The sequence below is a fragment of the Nyctibius grandis genome, assembly GCF_013368605.1.
Source record: "Nyctibius grandis isolate bNycGra1 chromosome W unlocalized genomic scaffold, bNycGra1.pri SUPER_W_unloc_2, whole genome shotgun sequence".
NCBI classification, from domain to species: domain Eukaryota; kingdom Metazoa; phylum Chordata; class Aves; order Nyctibiiformes; family Nyctibiidae; genus Nyctibius; species Nyctibius grandis.
The window spans coordinates 5,565,807-5,586,748 of record NW_027167473.1 but is presented as its reverse complement, the minus strand read 5'-3'; the positions used below and the strand labels follow the sequence as shown (position 1 = coordinate 5,586,748).

The 20,942-nt window shown below is 46.0% G+C and overlaps 1 protein-coding gene across 1 annotated transcript in view; it reads right to left on the bottom strand.

Moving 5' to 3' along the window:
• Positions 1-20,942, bottom strand: part of DCC (DCC netrin 1 receptor) — a 436,443-nt gene that overhangs the window by 87,767 nt on the left and 327,734 nt on the right. The window contains exon 12 of the mRNA XM_068424420.1: positions 14,182-14,231. Within this exon, the coding sequence (XP_068280521.1) occupies positions 14,182-14,231 (50 nt within the window). The remainder of the gene's footprint in view (positions 1-14,181; positions 14,232-20,942) is intronic.

The following is a 20,942-nucleotide window of genomic DNA, read 5'->3' as shown; positions in this document are numbered from 1 at the left end:
TGAGCTGGGGTTCTTCCAGGGATGGGGCATCTACCACCTCTCTGGGAAACCTGTGCCAGTGTCTCACCACCCTCATTGTAAAACATTTCTTCCTTTGACCTCGACCCGGAGGCAGAAGAAGGAACCAGGTCGCTGCATGGACCAGCCCATCCCTGAGCTGCTCCTCAGCAGAGATGTCCATGTTCTACTGGAAGGGAGGTGCTGAGTCTCATGAGGATGGGAAATCCAGCCCTTTCCTGGAAGTTCATCAAAGGGCAGCAACTTATTATATCTGAAATATCATCAATAATTTCTTGCTCTGTTTATTTTTTGACAGCAATTGATTGAACGAGGGTATGACTGAGCAGAGAATAACAACCACGATGCCGGGAAAGCATCAGGCTCTCAAGCTCTGCTGACATTCAGTGCTCAAGAGTTGTGTGGAGGCAGCTCTTGGGGTGGTGTTCGCTGCAGGAGGAGATGCTGAAGACGGGCAGTGCTGAGGGACCCTCTGACATGGTCATAACAAAAGCAACAAGGTACAGACACGATTGCAAACTGGTATCACCCATTGGCTGGTATGGGATGAGAAGAGCATGGAGGTCCTGCTTCATGGGTCTGAATATCATCATGACGCGTGTCATTCCCCCACTCTAGTGCCTGGAAGATGAAAAACTATTTATGAAAGGGGAGACCACTTGAGGAACCATAGGCTGCTTTGCTATGGTTTGATGGCAGAGGAAAGTAAAAGGAATTATTTTCAAGAGCGCAGTTAACACCCGTAAATTAAAGATCATTAAACTCTGGTGTGGATGCCCTCCTTCACAAACAACGCGGCCTTCATTTCAACAAGGCCAAGTGCAAGGTCCTGCACGTGGGTCAGGGCAATCCCAAGCACAAACACAGGCTGGGTGGAGAATGGATTGAGAGCAGCCCTGAGGAGAAGGACTTGGGGGTGATGGGTGACGAGAAGCTCACCATGAGCTGGCAACGTGCGCTGGCAGCCCAGAAGGCCAACCGTGTCCTGGGCTGCATCCCCAGCAGCGTGGCCAGCAGGGCGAGGGAGGGGATTCTGCCCCTCTGCTCCGCTCTCGGGAGACCCCCCTGCAGTGCTGCGTCCAGCTCTGGGGCCCAACAGAAGGAGGACACGGAGCTGTTGGAGCGAGTCCAGAGGAGGCCACGGAGATGCTCAGAGGGCTGGAGCCCCTCTGCTCTGGAGACAGGCTGAGAGAGTTGGGGCTGTTCAGCCTGGAGAAGAGAAGGCTCCGGGGAGACCTTCTAGCACCTTCCCGTACCTGAAGGGGCTACAGGAAAGTGGAAGAGGGACTTTTTACAAGGGCATGGAGTGACAGGACGAGGGGGAACGGTTTTAAACTGAAAGAGGGGAGATTGAGATGAGATCTGAGGAAGAAATTCTTTGCTGTGAGGGTGGTGAGACACTGGCCCAGGCTGCCCAGAGAAGCTGTGGCTGCCCCCTCCCTGGCAGTGTTCAAGGCCAGGTTGGATGGGGCTTGGAGCAACCTGGTCTAGTGGAAGGTGTCCCTGCCGAGGCAGGGGGTTGGAACTAGATGATCTTCATGGTCCCTTCCAACCCAAACCATTCTATGATTCCATGATTCTTTGACCTAAAAATCCACAACCCCAAAGTGCCCTTAATTTGCTGCCAGGAGGCTGGAGCAGCACTTGGATGGCAAAAGCAAGTCCAACCCCCATCGTGGTTGTGTTTTGGGATATTTTTTCCGTGTGGCTTCACCTCTGATAAGATTATTTCTCTCTGCAGCTGTAATAGTGGTGTTACTCTCTTCTACAACCCTGCTGTTTTTTTTTTTAATTACAAGATGTTCCCTGCTCAAAACAATTAGAGAAAAGGCATTAGAGCACAGGGGACTAAAAAACAAAGCAAACCAACGGGGGGGAGAAAGCTGGCACTGACAAAACCATCTTGAAGATGTTTATCTAAGTTCCAAATGCAAGAGGATTTTATCAAGCTCCAAATTTAGGAAAGAGAACGTAGAGCTTTTGATATTAAAACCAATGTTGTGCTTATTGGGGCTAACGTTATGCTGGTAATTTTCAAGGAACGTATTTATAAATCAATAAACTGTTTACCACAACACATCAAACGAAGAAGAAATATACTTAGGAACAGATTTGCACCGCTTTGCTTGTTGTGATTATAAATTATTTTGTCAGTCTAACTGCCTAATTGCAAAAGGATGAGGATCTCTTAAGGGAGCAAAAGTAAATATTAGAACAACTGAATTACATGCAGCCTCCCAACGTGTCTCCTGGCAGGGATGGAGGCATTTGTGCAAACCTGCTTATGGGTTTTGAGGAACTTCTGACAACACAAAGACCCTTAGGAAGTGAAGGGTTTAGTTGGGAGGATCTGAATAAATAAGCAAATAGATAATTCTGTGTCTGTGTGAAGCAGAGAGCAGAGCCGGAGCTAACAACTGCACAACCTTGGAAGAGCAGAGACAGATAGATCACAGAATCACAGAATCAATGAGGTTGGAAGAGCCCTCTGGGATCATCGAGTCCAACGATTGCCCTGACACCACCATGGCAACTAGACCATGGCACTAAGTGCCATCTCCAGGCTTTTCTGAAACACCTCCAGAGATGGGGACTCCACCACCTCCCTGGGCAACCCCTTCCAATGGCTAATGACCCTTGCTGAGAAGAAATGCTTCCTAATGTCTAACCTGAACCTCCCCTGGTCAAGCTTGAGGCTGTGTCCTCTTGTCCTATCGCTGGTTGCCTGGGAGAAGAGGCCAACTCCCACTGCGCTACAACCTCCCTTCAGGTAGTTGTAGACTGCACTAAGGTCACCTCTGAGCCTCCTCTTCTCCACGCTAAACAACCCCAGCTCCCTCAGCCGTTCCTCGGAGCTCAGACCCTCCAGACCCTTCCCCAGCTTCGTCGCCCTCCTCTGCACTCACTCCAACACCTCAACATCTCTCTTGAAGTGCGGGGCCCACAACTGGACACATGATTCAAGGTGCGGCCAAGATCACCACGGGACAGACTGGAGGGTGCCCCCAGCACCCAAAAACCTCTTCATCGTCTCGCCATTTTTCTAAGGTATCTTTTTTTCTGCTCCGTCTTTCCACCCCAGGCAGTAACCGGCTGAGTGAACATTTTACAACAGTTTTTACAATGACAAGAAATGGGAGAGCCCTGGCTCAAGGCTGGAGCTTTACTGACCGTGTAAATAGTAGATTTTTGAAGAAATCCATCATTCAGTTGCCTAAAGGAAATATTGCAAGTCAAAAATAGTTTTTCCAGATAGAAACACAAAGCAGACAGCTTCACCTCAGTGTGCATTAAACACCCTCTCCCTTTTCACTTTGGATGGAGCCCACGATGGCCAAGCGCGTGACCATCGTATATCACTGGTATATCACTGGTGTATCAGTGCCCACGGGTGGAAATGACTTTTTGGCATCATCCTAAACCAAAGATGAACATTTAACCTCTCATTACTATTAGAATCACAGAATCAATCAGGTTGGAAGAGCCCTCTGGGCTCATCAAGTCCAACCATTGCCCTCACACCACCATGGCAACTAGACCAGGGCACTAAGTGCCACGTCCAGGCTTTTCTTAAACCCCTCCAGAGATGGGGACTCCACCACCTCCCTGGGCAGCCCCTTCCAATGGCTAATGACCCTTGCTGAGAAGAAATGCTTCCTAATGGCCAACCTGAACCTCCCCTGGCTCATAATAATAAAATACTGCTGCAGACATCTCAAGCCAAAACCCAAATTTACTCTGAGGGAAACCATTGCTCTGGGTACGTCATATGGCACAGGGAGAGTTTTCAGGTTGTGTTAACATTGCACAGAGCACTGGCAGTAGCTGTCTTCAGTCCCTTACCACACTGGGCACAAGTTTTGAAAATAAAAAAAAAGACAAATTAATTTTTTGTGATTTAAGTAGATCACTGAATTTTTTTTTAATAACCTGAAACTTCTTTTTTAATAACCTGAAACTTCTTTTTTACTCGTAATCTAGAAGTGAAATCTATTCCTTGCAGTATATTTGTTGTTTGTTTTCTAATATTTAGTGCCTTCCTGATACCATGACTCTTAGCTAAATCTAATCAATAGATATAAAATTAAAATATAAAAACACAAAATAAAATATAAAGCTATTGTGCACTTTCAGTATACACGGACTGAATCCAAACAGCCTCCTCCCAGAGCACAGGAAAAGATTCCCAAGCTGCATGTGAGGAAGAATAAAGAATTACCAAAATAATATTGGAAACTGATGCCTGGGAGGCCAGAGGGAAACAGCAGAAGCTGTCAAAACGCTGGGTCAGCATCACCCGGGTGCCCCGGGCTACCCCGCGGTACAACGCGGCCAGGGACACCTGCCTAGAGGCATGCTAGAGGCTGATATTAATAATATTTTCCTGATATCAAGCTTCTAGGTAGAGCAGTTACAATCATTGCCCAGGGTCAGGAGGCTGAATATCTTTGCCTCTGTTTATATCCCTTCGTGATCAGTAAAGTTTGACTCCAAAGCTTTCCACGTTGCTCACGTTAGAAGGGATATCAGCATTTTAACCTGGGAGCTTTGTTTCTTTCCAAAGACACACAAAAATCCAGTTGTCCTGAGCGTGGAGAATTAAATCCCAGCATTTAGCCCAGCAGCTCCTTCCCCTTGGCTTTGGGTCGGAGGCATCAGGGAGAGGGGCAGAGCAGCCCACGCTACCTCCTGACCTTGTCTTTCTCCTTCCCTCGTCTTTTTATTGTTCCTCTCAGAGATACCCAGGCCCATATAAGCTCTACTAATCAGTGTCATAGCTCATTAATTTGGTTTATTGGTCTCTGGGTAAACCTCTCGTGCTGTGCTGTTCAGAAGCCGCCGAGTCTTTATCATTAAGCAATAACTGCCCAGAGCTTCTGCTCTGTGTGTTGCCTGGGTGCATTAAGTGGCTTAATAGTATCTCTAAATTTATCTTAAATGGAAAGGTGGCCACAACATTCATCACCTTGAACAAGGTTTAATCAAATCCCATAACAGACTGAATCTGTCCAGTTCTGACACTGTAACCTCTGAGAGTTTATACGTACTCAGCAGTGAGGCGTTGGAGGTGGATGATACCCTTAAAGCACGACAAAAAAATTATCATATTATTCAAGATAAACAGCTCTTCGCACTTGTGTGATGCACTTGGAAGTGCACAATTCTGATGCTTTCTTGATAATGACACTTCTTCCAACAGGATCAGTTCAAGGGATGTTTTCTAAGAGAATGACCCACGAACACTTTTGGTCTCAGAAATGTGTATAATTACAAGTGAGAATCACACAGAATCAATGAGGTTGGAAGAGCCCTCTGGGATCATCTAGTCCAACCATTGCCCTGACACCACCATGGCAACTAGACCATGGCACTAAGTGCCATGTCCAGGCTTTTCTTAAACACCTCCAGAGATGGTGACTCCACCACCTCCCTGGGCAGCCCCTTCCAATGGCTAATGACCCTTGCTGACAAGAAATGCTTCCTAATGTCCAACCTGAACCTCCCCTGGACAAGCTTGAGGCTGTGTCCTCTTGTCCTATCTCTAGTTGCCTGGGAGAAGAGGCCGACTCCCACTCCACTACAACCTCCCTTCAGGTAGTTGTAGACTGCACTAAGGTCACCTCTGAGCCTCCTCTTCTCCAGGCTAAACACCCCCAGCTCCCTCAGCCGTTCCTCGGAGCTCAGACCCTCCAGAGCCTTCACCAGCTTGGTCGCCCTCCTCTGGACTTGCTCCAACACCTCAACATTTTTCTTCAAGTGCGGGGCCCTGCTGCTTTCTCAGGCAGTTTTAAACTTCATTGGCAAGATAAGGGATAATTATAGAATAGATTTAAAATCAAAATAGACTATTTTCATCTGGAAGGGACCTACAACTATCATCTAGTTCAACTCCCTGACCACTTCAGGGCAGACCAAAAGTTCAAGTATATTATTAAGGGCATTGTCCAAATGCCTCTTAACCTTGATGGCCTTGGGACATTGACCACCTCTCTAGGAAGCCTGTTCCAGGGTTTTGGTCACCCTCTTGGTAAAGAAATCACAGAATCACAGAATCAATGAGGTTGGAAGCGACCTCTGGGATCATCGAGTCCAACCATTGCCCTGCCACCACCATGGCAACTAGACCATGGCTCTAAATGCTTCCTCCTGTCCAGTCTAAGCACTATAAATAATGCACCTTCAGGGGAAAACGACTTTCCACGCCAACCAAATGTTTCACATATGATAAAAGACCCTAAAAAGGCTCTGTCCAGTCTGAAAAGAAACATTCTCTCTTGATATTGCTTTATCATAAAGGGTCCAATCCATCCTCATCCTCCAGCGAGCCACTGACACCCCACGGGGATGATGTACAGCTCAGCAACGATTCCTCTGCAGGTTTAGGATGCGTTTCTAGCACATTTTAATGTCCATTTAGCAGCAGAGCCATTTGAAGCAGCTGAGCTAAATGCAAGCTGACAGAATGGTTGATCTCTTTGGCTGAGCTGGAGTGTATCGCTCGCCGTCAGTGTGAGCAGCCTCCAGCCCCAGATGCCAAGGAATGAAACAAAAAATACCGTTTGCAGTGGCAACATCTGGCTCCTGCACGCCTCACATCTGTCACGGAGCATCCCAAGGCAAGTCTCGTGTCTGCATCCTTCTCAAGAGCAGAAATCAATGTGGGGACCAAAATCAGGGGGAAGGAGGAGAAGCTTAATAACATTTTACTTTGACAGCCCAAAATGATTCTATAAGGCTTTGTTCCACAGACTGTCAAAGATATCAAAACTCATAGCTTGGTGATGACTTGAATTTGGAGACTCCTTCATGTTTTCCAGCTGAGTAGCTGACCTGTGTGTAGATGATGTGAAACTCCTGACAAGCAGCTTGTTTCATAGAACCATATCATAGAATGGGTTGGGTTGGAAGGGACCTTAAAGACCATCTAGTTCCAACCCCCTGCCACAGGCAGGGACACCTCCCACTAGACCAGGTTGCTCCCAGCCCCATCCAACCTGGCCTTGAACACTGCCAGGGAGGGGGCAGCCACAGCTTCTCTGGGCAACCTGGGCCAGGGTCTCACCACCCTCACAGCAAAGAATTTCTTCTTAATATCTCATCTCAATCTCCCCTCTTTCAGTTTAAAACCATTCCCCCTCCTCCTGTCACTCCATGCCCTTGTCAAAAGTCCCTCTCTAGCTTTCCTGTAGCCCCTTCAGGTACTGGAAGGTGCTAGAAGGTCTCCCCGGAGCCTTCTCTTCTCCAGGCTGAACAGCCCCAACTCTCTCAGCCTGTCTCCACAGCAGAGGGGCTCCAGCCCTCTGAGCATCTCTGTGGCCTCCTCTGGACTCGCTCCAACAGCTCCGTGTCCTTCTTCTGTTGGGGGCCCAGAGCTGGACGCAGCACTGCAGGGGGGGTCTCACGAGAGCGGAGCAGAGGGGCAGAATCCCCTCCCTCGCCCTGCTGGCCACGCTGCTGGGGATGCAGCCCAGGACACGGGTGGCTTTCTGGGCTGCCAGCGCACGTTGCCGGCTCATGGTGAGCTTCTCGTCACCCATCACCCCAAGTCCTTCTCCTCAGGGCTGCTCTCAATCCATTCTCCACCCAGCCTGTATTTGAGCTTGGGATTTCACAAATTTCCTTTAGGTCCCTTCAGCAGATCCTCTCTGGCCACAGACCAGCAAATCTGGGTTAATGTGAAACGTCCCATAGGCGAGCGCCTATGAGAGCAGGCAGCCAGCTGCCTAACTTCAAGTGCCTAAATCCTGTGGGTAAAATAATTTAGGAAAAGGACAGAGAAACAATATAAAAAAAAAAATCAATGTGATTTTAAAAAGTACTTACCTACCCTAAGATATTCTGCAGCACTCATCACCTCAGGCACTGTTCTTCATTAGAAAACGTTAAGATTTTGGAACATAATTAAAAATGGAGCTAGCTGACGTTCCCCTGACCACCATCTGCCCTTGTCTGGGCCGATCCTGAAGTCAAGCTCAGCCTTAGGCCAGTCAGCCACGATTAAACCTCCCAGCCCGCTGGGCTCGGGCTTGATTAGCTGCTGTGGTATGGTTCTGCACACATTATGGGGTATAATGACTGGGAAGGGATTTTTAGGTATAGATACAAACACACACACACACAGAAGAAATGTCAAAAGCCCTCAGATTCATTATATGTCTTTTAACTTTAACATTATGGGTTATGTTCTCAGAACCCCAACCACCCTATGAAAAATCTTACCCCAGGAGCAATCTCTGTTCATCGAAGTGGAACCACATCCCAGGATTAAATTGCTGCTAAATATGACCTAAGGAATTCTGCTCCTACAGTTAATTCCAATTATTTCTCCACTTTTCTCTGTATTTTAAAATGCAAAGAAGAAATAAAGTTACATACAGTCTTAGATAAATCTATAGCTATTTATGCACTTCAGAGTTGCTAATTAGTAACTAGTGTTTAAAAAATTACAGGAAGTAAAACCACACCAATATTTAAAGCAAGGAAGTAAAGAAGTACACAAATAAATAAACAGCCACAGTTGCCTTCACGCTGGTGCTTGAAAAGGGTGGAAGAAACAAGCTCAAAGGAAGAAAAAAAAAATCTCCTCACATAAAAGACACAAGGAACAAGCTATCAGCTTTCCAGCTACAGCAACACCTGGGCTGTCACAGACGCTGTATGCCAGCTCAAAAGAGTTCAGAGCCGCCAATTTCCCCCAAAATGAGAATATATATATTTTTTTTCTGTTCCTACAGCTACAGCAAAGCGCAGATCTCCTCGTTCTCTTAACTTGAACAGCTTAAAGTATAAAAAAAAAATGTTACCTTTTAAAAGATATAACTTTTGATAATTAGTTTAGCTTAGAATTGTAGGTTTTATACTTTTTCTGTATAAAAGCCTGCTATAAAAATATTTCCCCTTTTTTACCTCCTCTGCTGATCAAAATTTGGCCATTGCCACATTGTTCGTGCCAGAAGGAGCTGTTGATGCAGATATTCCTTGGCCAAAACTCTATTCAACTGTTAAGCATCGTATGTGTCCTTTTCCTTAAGCAAACGAGGACATTTTCAAACAAAAGAAGTCAGAAATACGTCTCACATTTCTTATTAGATCATTATCTCGAATTCAAACTCTGCACAAGCACCCTATGGGTTTTGCCAGCATCTCATACTGAATCACAGAGTGGTCACGGTTGGAAGGGACCTCTGGAGATCATCCAGTCCAACCCCCTGCCAAAGCAGGGTCACCCACAGAACGTTGCACAGGGTGTGTCCAGGCAGGTTTTGAATATCTCCAGAGAAGGAGACTCCACAACCTCTCTGGGCAGCCTGACTGAGGTATTTCTACCTGACCCTTAATAGTATCCAGATTTTCTCCCATTTAACAGTGTAAAAATTCAGGATTCCCTCAGGCTCCTGCTGGTTGGGACAGTGTTGGTGTAAGAACCTACCTGAAACACTACACTTGCAAAAGGGACCAAGTCTTATTTTTTTTGTAAGTTCTCCAGGATAAACACAGTACATGAGCCAAATGACCTTTATCTGGCTAATGAATGCAAGACTAAGTCATCAAAAGTCCACAGAAAGCAGATATGGTGGCTTTGGTTCTCGAATACCACGTCTTTCTTTTAAATTTCATTGTATGGCAGTTTCGTTTGTGAACTCTTGGGTGAGAAGTTTATAAAAACTTAAAAACAGTATCTACTGCTACGGATTCCACTTCCTAAATTGCGTCGTTGCAATAATTACAAGTGAGACACGATGAACAAATTCTGCCACAAACTGCCAAATTAATGATAAGAAAACAGTTTAAATAAGTGAAGAGACATGTACCTGTGTCTATACCTATCAAATCATTCTGGTATTCTCCCAAAGAGTTACTATTTTTGAACTGAACTGATGCCTACTTCAGGAATAATAACATATTTCCTTGCTGCTGTAGAAATCCTATGTTTTAAAAAGCCTTCAAATTTAAACAGAAGTGTGATAAGAATTACGAATGTTAAGTACTTCAGAATAAAATATGAGTACAATTTTTATCTCTACGTGAAAGACACGATGGTGACTGGTTAACTGTCACGGTTTAAAGCTGGGCCGGCTATTAAACCTGTGGCAGACGCTCTCTGTTAACTCTCCCCCCCTACCCCAGAAGGCAAAGGGAAAGGGAAAAGGAAGAGAGCTTGTTTAATAAACTATAATAATGAAAAAGAGTATAATAATAATATTGGAATAATCAAATATATACAAATATATAGAAAACCAAGATCGAGCTCACCCGATGTCGGCCATGTCACCACCGGCACTGCAGGGCAGGCTCCAGGAAGGCCCAGGCTGGGCCCAGTGATGGTCGAGAGCTGGATTCAGGGGTGCACGGATTGGGATTGGGGGCAGCAGGAAAACGGACAGAGTCCTCTTTGGACACAGGCCATAGCAGAAGGGCGAGAAGGGAGAAGAAAGGGCCGAAGGCTCAAGCAGGTCGAAGGCTCAAGCAGGTCGAAGGCTCAAGCAGCCCGAAGGCCCAAGCAGGCCGAAAGCTCAAGCAGGCCGAAGGCCCAAGCAGGCCGAGACCCCCATGATCCCCCCGCTTTATACTGAGAATGACGTGTATGGGATGGAATACCTTCGTTGGTCAATTTTGGGTCACCTGCCCTGTCTGCTCCTCCCTCCAGGTGTGACCCCCCTGCAGCTCTTCACTCTAAGCAGTGAGGAATTTAGCAGTGACCTTGGTTTCTCTAATAAGTACAGCAAGAGCCTTTCTGCATAACATCCCTACCGGTGCCTCAGCGATAACTACAAACTTTGAGTGTTATCAGCTCTAGAAGCAGACACTGTCTGCAAAACATGCAGTTACTTTCAGAAAGTGCAGTTACTTAGAAGAGATTTAGCTGAAAGTAAAAATCACTGAAAGGAAAATTGGCCTGGTTTAGGCCAGACCAGGACATTAACTTAAGACAAATAAACCAGTATTTTATTTCATAAAAATAAAACAGTATTTCCTTCCTGGCAAGAGGGCATATAGCAAAGAAACAGTTCATCTCTTTCATAGAAGAATATTAACTCTCCAGAGAACCTATGAACGCTGACAGAGGAGACACCATTATCCTTACTTGCGGCCTTTAGTGATGCATACGTGAGGGCCTGATGCTGGATGAATCTTGGATTATTTCAAATGATTATGGAACATTCCTTCACCATTCCTTATACTTGGATGCTGACAGTTCCACCTCAAATGCAGGTGATGTGCTCCAGCACGATCATTCTTTGTTTTATTCGGACACTAAGTCCAATGTAACAGACAACCTCTTCTAGACTACACAATTACCCACTTACCTGCCTCACTCAGCCACTTCTATGTTGCATTTTACAAAGAAATCTCTTTTAGGCAAGGAAGTGTATTTTTGTCACAGCCCTCACCATTATCAATTCTGATCCGACCGAGGGCTCCAGTCACAGGCCACCATCAATATTAAGCAATAATCATGATAATAGTAATTCGTATCAAGCATCTTCCATTTGCTTGGCCATCTCCGTTATGTTATTAAATTAATAGAGCTGCCACCACCAAAGAAAAATAGCATAAGGAGAGAAATCTTATTAAACTAGAGATAAAATTTTAAACAATTCTGGGAACTGCCAAGGCCAGCCTTTGGGCTCTTCTGTGCACTACTCAAATCCAGTTAGCATGTTACGAGGGTTATTTAGTTATTTGCTTTCGTTTAATCAGTTTGTCAATTATAAGTGTTTAATCAAATTAATTCTGACTGCTGCCAAGACAGAAGAAAAGCAAGAACATGATAAAAAATGGACTGCAGAAATACAATATTCTGGGTTATTGCAGCCTTTTACAAGAGCAGGAGACTGCATACAGCTCTTTACAAGATCAGGAGTTCAGTGGTGCCTCAACCACAAACCCCACAGGAGTTGTACTGCAAAAGAATGGGCAAAGGTATTTTGGGGCAGGGTCTTTCAAGCTGATTCTTCTGCTTGAAAAACTTTTTTATTCCTTAAGATTTAGCGCATCTAGTTCATTTCTGTATATGTTGTTCCAAATTACCTAGATGTAAATATTTAAATTCTATTTAAGCTTTATCAAGATTGGCTGGCATTCACAGAATCACAGAATCAATGAGGTTGGAAGAGACCTCTGGGATCATCGAGTCCAACCATTGCCCTGACACCACCATGGCAACTAGACCAGGGCACTAAGTGCCACGTCCAGTCTTTTCTTAAACCCCTCCAGAGATGGTGACTCCACCACCTCCCTGGGCAGCCCCTTCCAATGCCTAATGACCCTTGCTGAGAAGAAATTTTTGCTAATGTCTAACATGGGTATCTGCACTTTCCCATGTCCATGTTACCTGCAAGATACAGCCCAAGAGTCCCAAATGGTCCCACATCTCTTTTGCCCTCTGATGAAGATCCCCATTTCATACATAAACCCTTAAAATACCTTTTTACACAGTTATGCCACGCATGGTGCCAGCCTGAGAGCTTAGAAACTGATACTCTGCGTCATGAGAGGGATGCTTCAATGGTCTCAGAGCTCACTCTGCACAGGCGATGTGTTTTGGAGCAGAGGCCAAGGCAGACTCCAGGTGCCCATGGCCATCATTGCCTCAGTCTATGGGTGATGGAGAAGTCCTCGCATTACCTTGGTGTAGGTCTCCAGCACTCACACAGAGGAGGACTGAGACCTATTTCTTCTGCCTACCACGGACCAGCAGCCCTGAGCAATGAGGTTCAGCCCAACGCTCAGATTAACATGTCAACCCATCTTTGCCCAATGCATCACTTACATCTCCAACTCCATAACCCATCAAGACTTCCAACATTTAGTGCTCCGTGATTGGGAACATACTGATGACCTCTGATGATGGTGGATAGGGGCGAGATTCATGCACAGCCCATCCTCTTTACCCCATCTGTATAAACTAGGTTAATCTGTAAGTACCAATGGAGCATCCACACACCACCCCAGGCAGCATCATACTCTACAGCTTGTTTTCTATCGTTGTTATAAGTACTTTAAACATAAATGACCACCACAAAAGGTCACAAAACGCGATCAGCTGCTCTGTGACATTTTACCTTGAGAATAAACAAGAAAAAGTAACCACAAAGGGCTGGAACGAGATGCGCCAAGACATCAATGCCCTTTGGGCACTATGTGTAAGAGGAATTTAAAAGCAACTGAAGCTGGGTGCATTTTAAAAAAAATCAGAATATATGTCTGATGTCATGAAAATGAGCGGTGGAAGAGAAAGAGCAAAGTGACAGGTCCTCAGGGTTCCCAGCAATTCAGGGATTATATAAACGGTCCTTAAACTGCAGTTTATCCTTGTCAGTGAGCTTGGGGCTGCTACTCCTGTGCAAATGAAAATCTCCAAAGATCCAAGGGACATCCTGACATGATGTGGGGTTTTTGTGCTTTTATTTCATGCTCTGAAGTGTGAGCTTTGCCATGTCCAAATGGGCCTGTCATTGCTACAGGATAAAAGCTTATGTAGTTCCAGTAAATGACAGAAAAGAATAAAAAGAAATAATCTAAGAAATGTTCAGAATATATTCAGAAATAGCACTCAACAAGCAGTAAGCATAATTAACACCTATTATGTACAATATTATATTATGAAGTGATACCAACCCACTTCATCAGTGATATGTTAGACTTTTAAGAAGGAAAGTGACGCTTTCAGAGAAAGAAATGCACCTTTCAGAAGAAAACAGAAATACATTTGTTGGAATAAACAAGATGACAACAGACCTACCTGCACGTGGTGTACAGAACCTACCAAGAAAACATTTCCTTCCCACACCTCCTTTCCCCCAGGCACAGCTCTGCTTCTCATTATTCCCTGAGATCGTTCCATTTAATCAAAGCGCAGTTACGTTTATTACAGATGTTAATTTGCAATCAGGGAACACTTTCTGCTTGTTCACCTCCGTTTAAGTGATACCAGCGTTGCTGAAACCTCTCTGGAAAAATCACTGCTTCGCTTTAAAACATTTTTTTGGGGGGTGTTGCAGTTTTTATTTTAACACGATCTCCTAGAAGAGCGAAATAAACCTTCTGCAAGGGGCAGGCTTAGTCTTTTTGTGTATAAAAAAGCTACACGAGGTAGGAATATCTACACAAATCCCCGTGATCGCTGGCCATGAGGTGCTGAGCACGTGGCAGACTTACCCTGGAGTTAACCACTTCCAAGGAGACGTTCTGAGGCATCGCGCTGGGCACTGAAAGGGAAGAAAAGCAAAAAAAAATTGGAAATATTGCTATTATTATCGAAGAATAGGTTCCATCAAATATTTCTCTTTTTGGAAAGAAGAGTGCAGCTTTTACACCTAATTTATAAACCGAGCACAACCGTGTGGCTAATCCAGGTGGCACTTCAGAGGCTCCCTAGGGAGAGAAAAACCCGACGCATTTGTTAATTCCTTCCCATTTTTGATAGACCCATTAGTAAGCCCTTTAAACAGCCACTCAGGACGCTCCCCGCAGTGAGAACAGCGACTTCAGTTCACTTATTTGTTATAAATCTGGTCAGAAATAAACAAGAAGATGGTGCAATTTCTCTGGCTTATCTATATTAAAACGCTGAACATATATATAGGCAGAGCAGGGTATTCCTCTCCCAGTGGCACCAGTGCACCCCTTTTTATGAGGCTAAGGGGAAGAAGAAAATCAACTTTGTCTTTAGATATGATTTAAAAAATAACATTTTACATTAAAATTTTAAATAGAACAAATGCTTCTGCCTGTTTTCCACTGCATGAGCTGAAAAAGGATCATGGTGAAAACCCAATTTAAGAATAGTTTGCAATTGGAAAAATGAGAGAAAATGATTTTTCAGTGTCCAAGTATGAATATATCAAGTCAAAGCAAAGTTATTTAACACGTTTTTATAGGATATTAACAAGAACACTAGAGCAAAATCATTCTCGTTGCAGCTGAATTGGTCCAGCAAAGATCTACAAGAACAATTTGAGACCTGAAACATCTTAGAGACCAAAGGAATTAATTTTGTTTAAACAAGAGTAGTGTTAAGAAGTGCGTGGATTATTATCTGTTGCTATCTGAAAGGGGAAAGGAGTTCTGGCTGTAGGGAAGAGTTTAACAGGCAAAGAGCTCCGAGCTGGAATCCATCTACACTAGAAATCAGGCGTATTTTCCTTTTCAACCTCGTAGCATCCTCAGTGCACGCTGCTATTTAAAGGTTTAAGTCATTTGTCAGTGCTAATAAGAAAATAATATTTTAAATAAAGGCCACAAAAGAACAAAAGGAACAATAGCTAAAGAGAAGGGTCTCACTGGCAGCAAAGGCCCCCATTAATGTTGTCATCCATCATGAAGGCTCTGAGGATCATAAAAAGAAAAAAAAAGAAGGAAAAAAATGCATTTGAATCAAAATAATCTAAAAACTCAAGATTGTTTGGAGGTAGAGGTAAAGCAAAGTGAGTGACAAGGAATATAGAAACTCTTCCTCAGTCTGGGCATGCCAAGGCACAGAGATTCGCTGCTGGAGAAGACGCAGGGTGAGCAATAGCTCGACTCAGCTGGAAGTTCAAGAAAGATGTTGAGGTGTTGGAGTGAGTCCAGAGGAGGGCGACCAAGCTGGTGAAGGGTCTGGAGGGTCTGAGCTCCGAGGAACGGCTGAGGGAGCTGGGGTTGTTTAGCCTGGAGAAGAGGAGGCTCAGAGGTGACCTTAGTGCAGTCTACAACTACCTGAAGGGAGGTTGTAGCACAGTGGGAGTCGGCCTCTTCTCCCAGGCAACCAGCGATAGGACAAGAGGACACAGCCTCAAGCTTGGCCAGGGGAGGTTCAGGTTGGACATTAGGAAGCATTTCTTCTCAGCAAGGGTCATTAGCCATTGGAAGGGGTTGCCCAGGGAGGTGGTGGAGTCTCCATGTCTGGAGGTGTTGAAGAAAAGCCTGGACATGGCACTTAGTGCCATGGTCTAGTTGATATGGTGGTGTCAGGGCAATGGTTGGACTCGATGATCCCAGAGGGCTCTTCCAACCTGATTGATTCTGTGATTCTGTGATTTTGTGAACTCCTTATCTTTTCTTCCAAATCTTCAATCAAAATGAGAAATAAATCCAGACCTGACTCAATCCCTTCCACAGCAATACTGGGTGTCTTTATTCCTTGCTCGCTGTTCAGCCAAGGAGACGTTTTGCATTATCATAAATCAGAGACTCTGATTTAATATTTCGGGACACAGAACAATCAGAGAGCTCCCCCGGCAAACCCAGCGCCTGCGAGATTACAATTACTTCCTTCAGTTTTATATCTTGATCAAATAAAGAAATTGGATGCACCTGGTAAAATTTGTTTTTTGTTTATTATTCACAGCTTAATTATGCCATTAGGAATTAGAGCAGAACTCGTTTACCTCGCATTAGCTATGCAATAAGGAATGAACAGAGACAGATGCACCCAGGGATAAGTCGGCTCCTTTGTCTCAGCACGGGGTGACTCAGGGGTGGAAGAAGCCTTGAACACAACGCAGGAGCCTTGCTGCCTCTGCCTTGGACCACGTCTATAAAAGCAGGTGAGATGAGCCTCACTGGTCCAGACTTATCGATCACAGAATCCCAGAATGGTTAAGGGTTGGAAGTGACCTCTGGAGATCATCCAGTCCAACCCTCTGCCAAAGCAGGGTCACCCAGAGCACATTGCACAGGGTCGTGTCCAGGCGGGTTTTGAATATCTCCAGAGAAGGAGACTCCCCACCCTCCCTGGGCAGCCTGTGCCAGGGCTCTGCCACCCTCAAAGGAAAGAAGTTCCTCCTCATATTCAGATGGAACTTCCCATGTTTCAGCTTGTGCCCATTGCCCCTTGTCCTGTCACTGGGCACCACTGAGAAGAGTCTGGCCCCCTCCTCTTGACACCCACCCCTAAGGTATTTGTAAGTGTTGATAAGATCCCCTCTCAGTCTGCTCTTCTCCAGGCTAAACACCCCCAGCTCCCTCAGCCGTTCCTCGGAGCTCAGACCCTCCAGACCCTTCCCCAGCTTGGTCGCCCTCCTCTGCACTCGCTCCAACACCTCAACGTCTTTCTTAAAGTGCATAATTCTTGCAGGTGGAAGAGGAGGAGGAGGGAAATGGCCTGGTACTTCTTCCAAACAGCTACTGATGGATTGGATGATTTGCAGGGAATGCACTACACCAAGAGGTTGGGCTACTAGGGAGGTACAATAAGAGGCTCAGTCCCTAGCAGGGTCACAGCCACGACATCGTCCACCTCTGGTAAATCCATGTTTGTGGCTCCGAGGGCCAGGCTTTGCTCACACTGACGTAAATCCCTCGCAGCCTGTTCCTCCTCATCCTACAAACACAGGAACGGCCACCGACAGCTGAAAAACTTCACAGGCTGTCTCCTGTGTCAATCTCAATGCCAATCTTCAATCTTTATTTAAAAAAAAAAAGCATTCATATTATAATTATGGATATAAATTATATTTAAATCAAGGACTCAGAAAGCATGAAATAAGACTGCCAATTGCTGGGATTAAATGCATTTTGATAAATTCATGAGCACGAGAGCTCAAAGCATTTCTGAAATGGCACAACGCTTGGCCAAATATTATCTGAGCTGTATTTTGAACTGAAAATGAAGCATTAAAGATACAGTTTGTTCCTTTATCTGGTGAATGGGGTCTGTAGCTTCTTAGACTACAGATTCCATCCCAGAGCTTCAAGCCTGTAGACCTGTAGGAAACTGCCAAGAGACTGCGTGGACTGAGATGCGACGACAACATGGAGCAAAGGCTGAAGGGAGCCAGTCGTGACAAGGAAGGTGGTCCTCATTAGGGTTTTGTTTGGTGGCAAAAGCACCAGGAAGGAGTTGGGAAGGGTGGCCAGCTCCCACCCCTCTGACAGCAGCGGTCCCTGAGTGATGAAGCTCCATTGAAGATGGAGGATGGTTGCAATCCAAAAACCACAGCGGGGCAGCCTGGGGAGCTGCTGTCCTCCATGGGGAGGGCGGTGGCAGGGGATGCAGGAACAAAACCTGCCCCAAACCCAGCTACAGCCTTTCTCCTTCCTTTATCTCTCACCTATAAAATGGGATGGATTAAATCCATCTGCACCTTGAATCCTGTGTCCAGTTGTGGGCCCCGCACTTCAAGAAAGACTTTGAGGTGTTGGAGCGAGTGCAGAGGAGGGCGACCAAGCTGGTGAAGGGTCTGGAGGGTCTGAGCTACGAGGAACGGCTGAGGGAGCTGGGGTTGTTTAGCCTGGAGAAGAGGAGGCTCAGAGGAGACCTTATTGCAGTCTACAACTACCCGAAGGGAGGTTGTAGTGGAGTCAGCCTCTTCTCCCGGGCAACTAGTGATAGGACAAGAGGACGCAGCCTCAAGCTTGGCCAGGGGAGGTTCAGGTTGGACATGAGGAAGCATTTCCTGTCAGCAAGGGTCATTAGACATTGGAAGGGGCTGCCCAGGGAGGTGGTGGAGTCCCCATCTCTGGAGGGGTTTAAGAAAAGCCTGGCCATGGCACTTAGTGCCCTGGTCTAGTTGCCATGGTGGTGTCAGGGCAATGGTTGGACTCGATGATCCCAGAGGGCTCTTCCAACCTCATTGATTCTGTGAAGTGTCTTTGTCTCTCCTCTATGTAGCCTGTTAGCTCGCCCATGCAGGAGTTATTTCTTGCTGGTTTGTTGTGCATCCTTCTAGCAGAAGAGCCCTTAACTCTGGAAAAGTCTTTGTATAATATCATAAATGAAGAAATTGTAGAAAGTTCTGGTGCTGCAGACCTCCCTCTCTCCACCCCCTCCTTTCCTTCTCAGCGGCAGGACAACGAGGACCGCTACAACCTTCACCCAGGCTCTCGCTGCAGCCCTTTGGCTGCTCTTCTTCGTGCAAGACACCAACAGGAATTCAGGCAGACCCAGAATAAGGAGGATGAAAAGAGATCCTGAAGGGATTTTCTCTTCTTTACACCTCCTCCAACAACCAGAGGAAGGCTGGGAAGACGGCAGCCAAGTGACTTCTTTGCAGAACAGATTTTTGCTTAAATAAAGGAAAAAAAAATAACCACCATCTTTTTCCAGATTCCCCAAACAAGGGCACCAATGCACACTCCTGATTTCTGGAGTAATCCCATGCAAGGTGTCGAACCTGGGAGGTTTGGCTGATCCACCTGAAGGCTGTGTGGCCATTCAGCATGAGTTACTGGAGAGCTGGGCAAAGAGGAACCTAATGAGGTTCAACAAGAATAAGTGCAGAGTCCTGCACCTGGGAAGGAGGAATAAAATGCACCAGTCCAGGTTAGGAGGTGATCTGCTAGAGAGCAGCTCTGTGGAGAAGGGCCTTGGAGTCCTGGTGGACAACAAGTTACCCATGGGACAGCAATGTGCCCTTGGGGCCAAGAAGGCCAATGGGATCCTGGGGTGCATTAAGAAGAGTGTGTCCAGCAGATCGAGGGAGGTCCTCCTCCCCCTCTACTCTACCCTGGTCACACCTCACCTGGAGTATTGCGTTCAGTTCTGGGATCCCCAGTTCAAGAAGGACAGAGATCTACTGGAGAGAGTCCAACGGAGGGCTACGAGGATGGTTAAGGGACTGGAACACCTTCCTTATGGGGAAAGGTTGGGAGACCTGGGGCTTTTTAGTGTGGAGAAGAGAAGACTGAGAGGGATCTGATTAATGGGTATAAATAGATGAGGGCTGGGTGTCAAGAGGAAAGGGGCAACCTCTTGTCACTTGTGCCCTGTGACAGGACAAGGGGCAATGGATGCAAGCTGGAGCACAAGAAGTTCAACCTCAACATGAGGAAGAACTTCTTTACTGGAAGGGTTACAGAGCACTGGAACAGGCTCCCCAGGTAGGTTGTGGAGTCTCCTTCTCTGGAGACTTTCCAGCCCCATCTGGATGCGTTCCTGTGTGACCTGCCCTAGATTGGTCCTGCTCTGGCAGGGGGGTTGGACTCAATGATCTCCAGAGGTCCCTTCCAACCTCTAACATTCTATGATTCTATGAAAATTAGTGATCCAAACCCAGGCCAGGGCCACCTGATCTCCTGTACCTTGGTTTATTGGCATGAATTATAAGAAGTTGTCCAAATTTTTAACAGAAGGAAAATTAACTGTTTATAAATCTCACTTTAAAAGCTTAGTCGACACCTCTTAGGTCAGCCTTAAATAAAGTGATAGTATGGAAAAAGCCCCTCGAGCTGTGGGGCTCAGTCACGAGCTGGCACATCCCTGAAGCCTCTGAGGCCTGTCTCCTGTCTGGCTTCTGCTTTATGAGCTCTCCCTAATCCACTGAAACATTTTTTTCCTTCATTTTTATGATTTTGTAGCCCAAATGATTCCAATGAAGTTATTCCTGTTTTAGCCATGTGTGAGGATCAGGCTCAGTGACTTCAAGAGTAGTCAGGCGTGCGCAGGTTCTGCGATATCAGACACAACGAGGTGCTTCTGAATGCAAAATAAAATTCAATTTATCTCCCGGAGCCTGCGAGCCACGGGAGCATGGCACGAGCTCGGGGAAGGCCGCTGGTGCAGCGGCTGTGACGAGCAGAGATTGAAAGCCTGGCACATTTGCTACCCCTGTGTGTAAAGCACGAGGAAAACCCATAGTTGGCTCTTCAAATGCAGCTGGAACAAGAGAGTGTTTGTTGAAAAGCTGAAAGGATCCACCTGTGTGTAATTTAGAGTGAAAATAAAGACAGGAGTAGACTGTCCTTATCACTACACAGAGGAATAATGAACAAACACCAGCTCAGAGGGTTCTGCTACAGGCAGGGACTGGTTGGACTTGATGGTGATTGGTGACAGCCAACGTGGCTTCACTAAGGGCAAATCATGCCTGAAAAATTTGGTGGCCTTCTACCATGGGGTTACAGCGCTGGTGGGTAGGGGAAGAGCAATTGATGTCATCTACCAAGGCCAACCGTGTCCTGGGCTGCATCCCCAGCAGCGTGGCCAGCAGGGCGAGGGA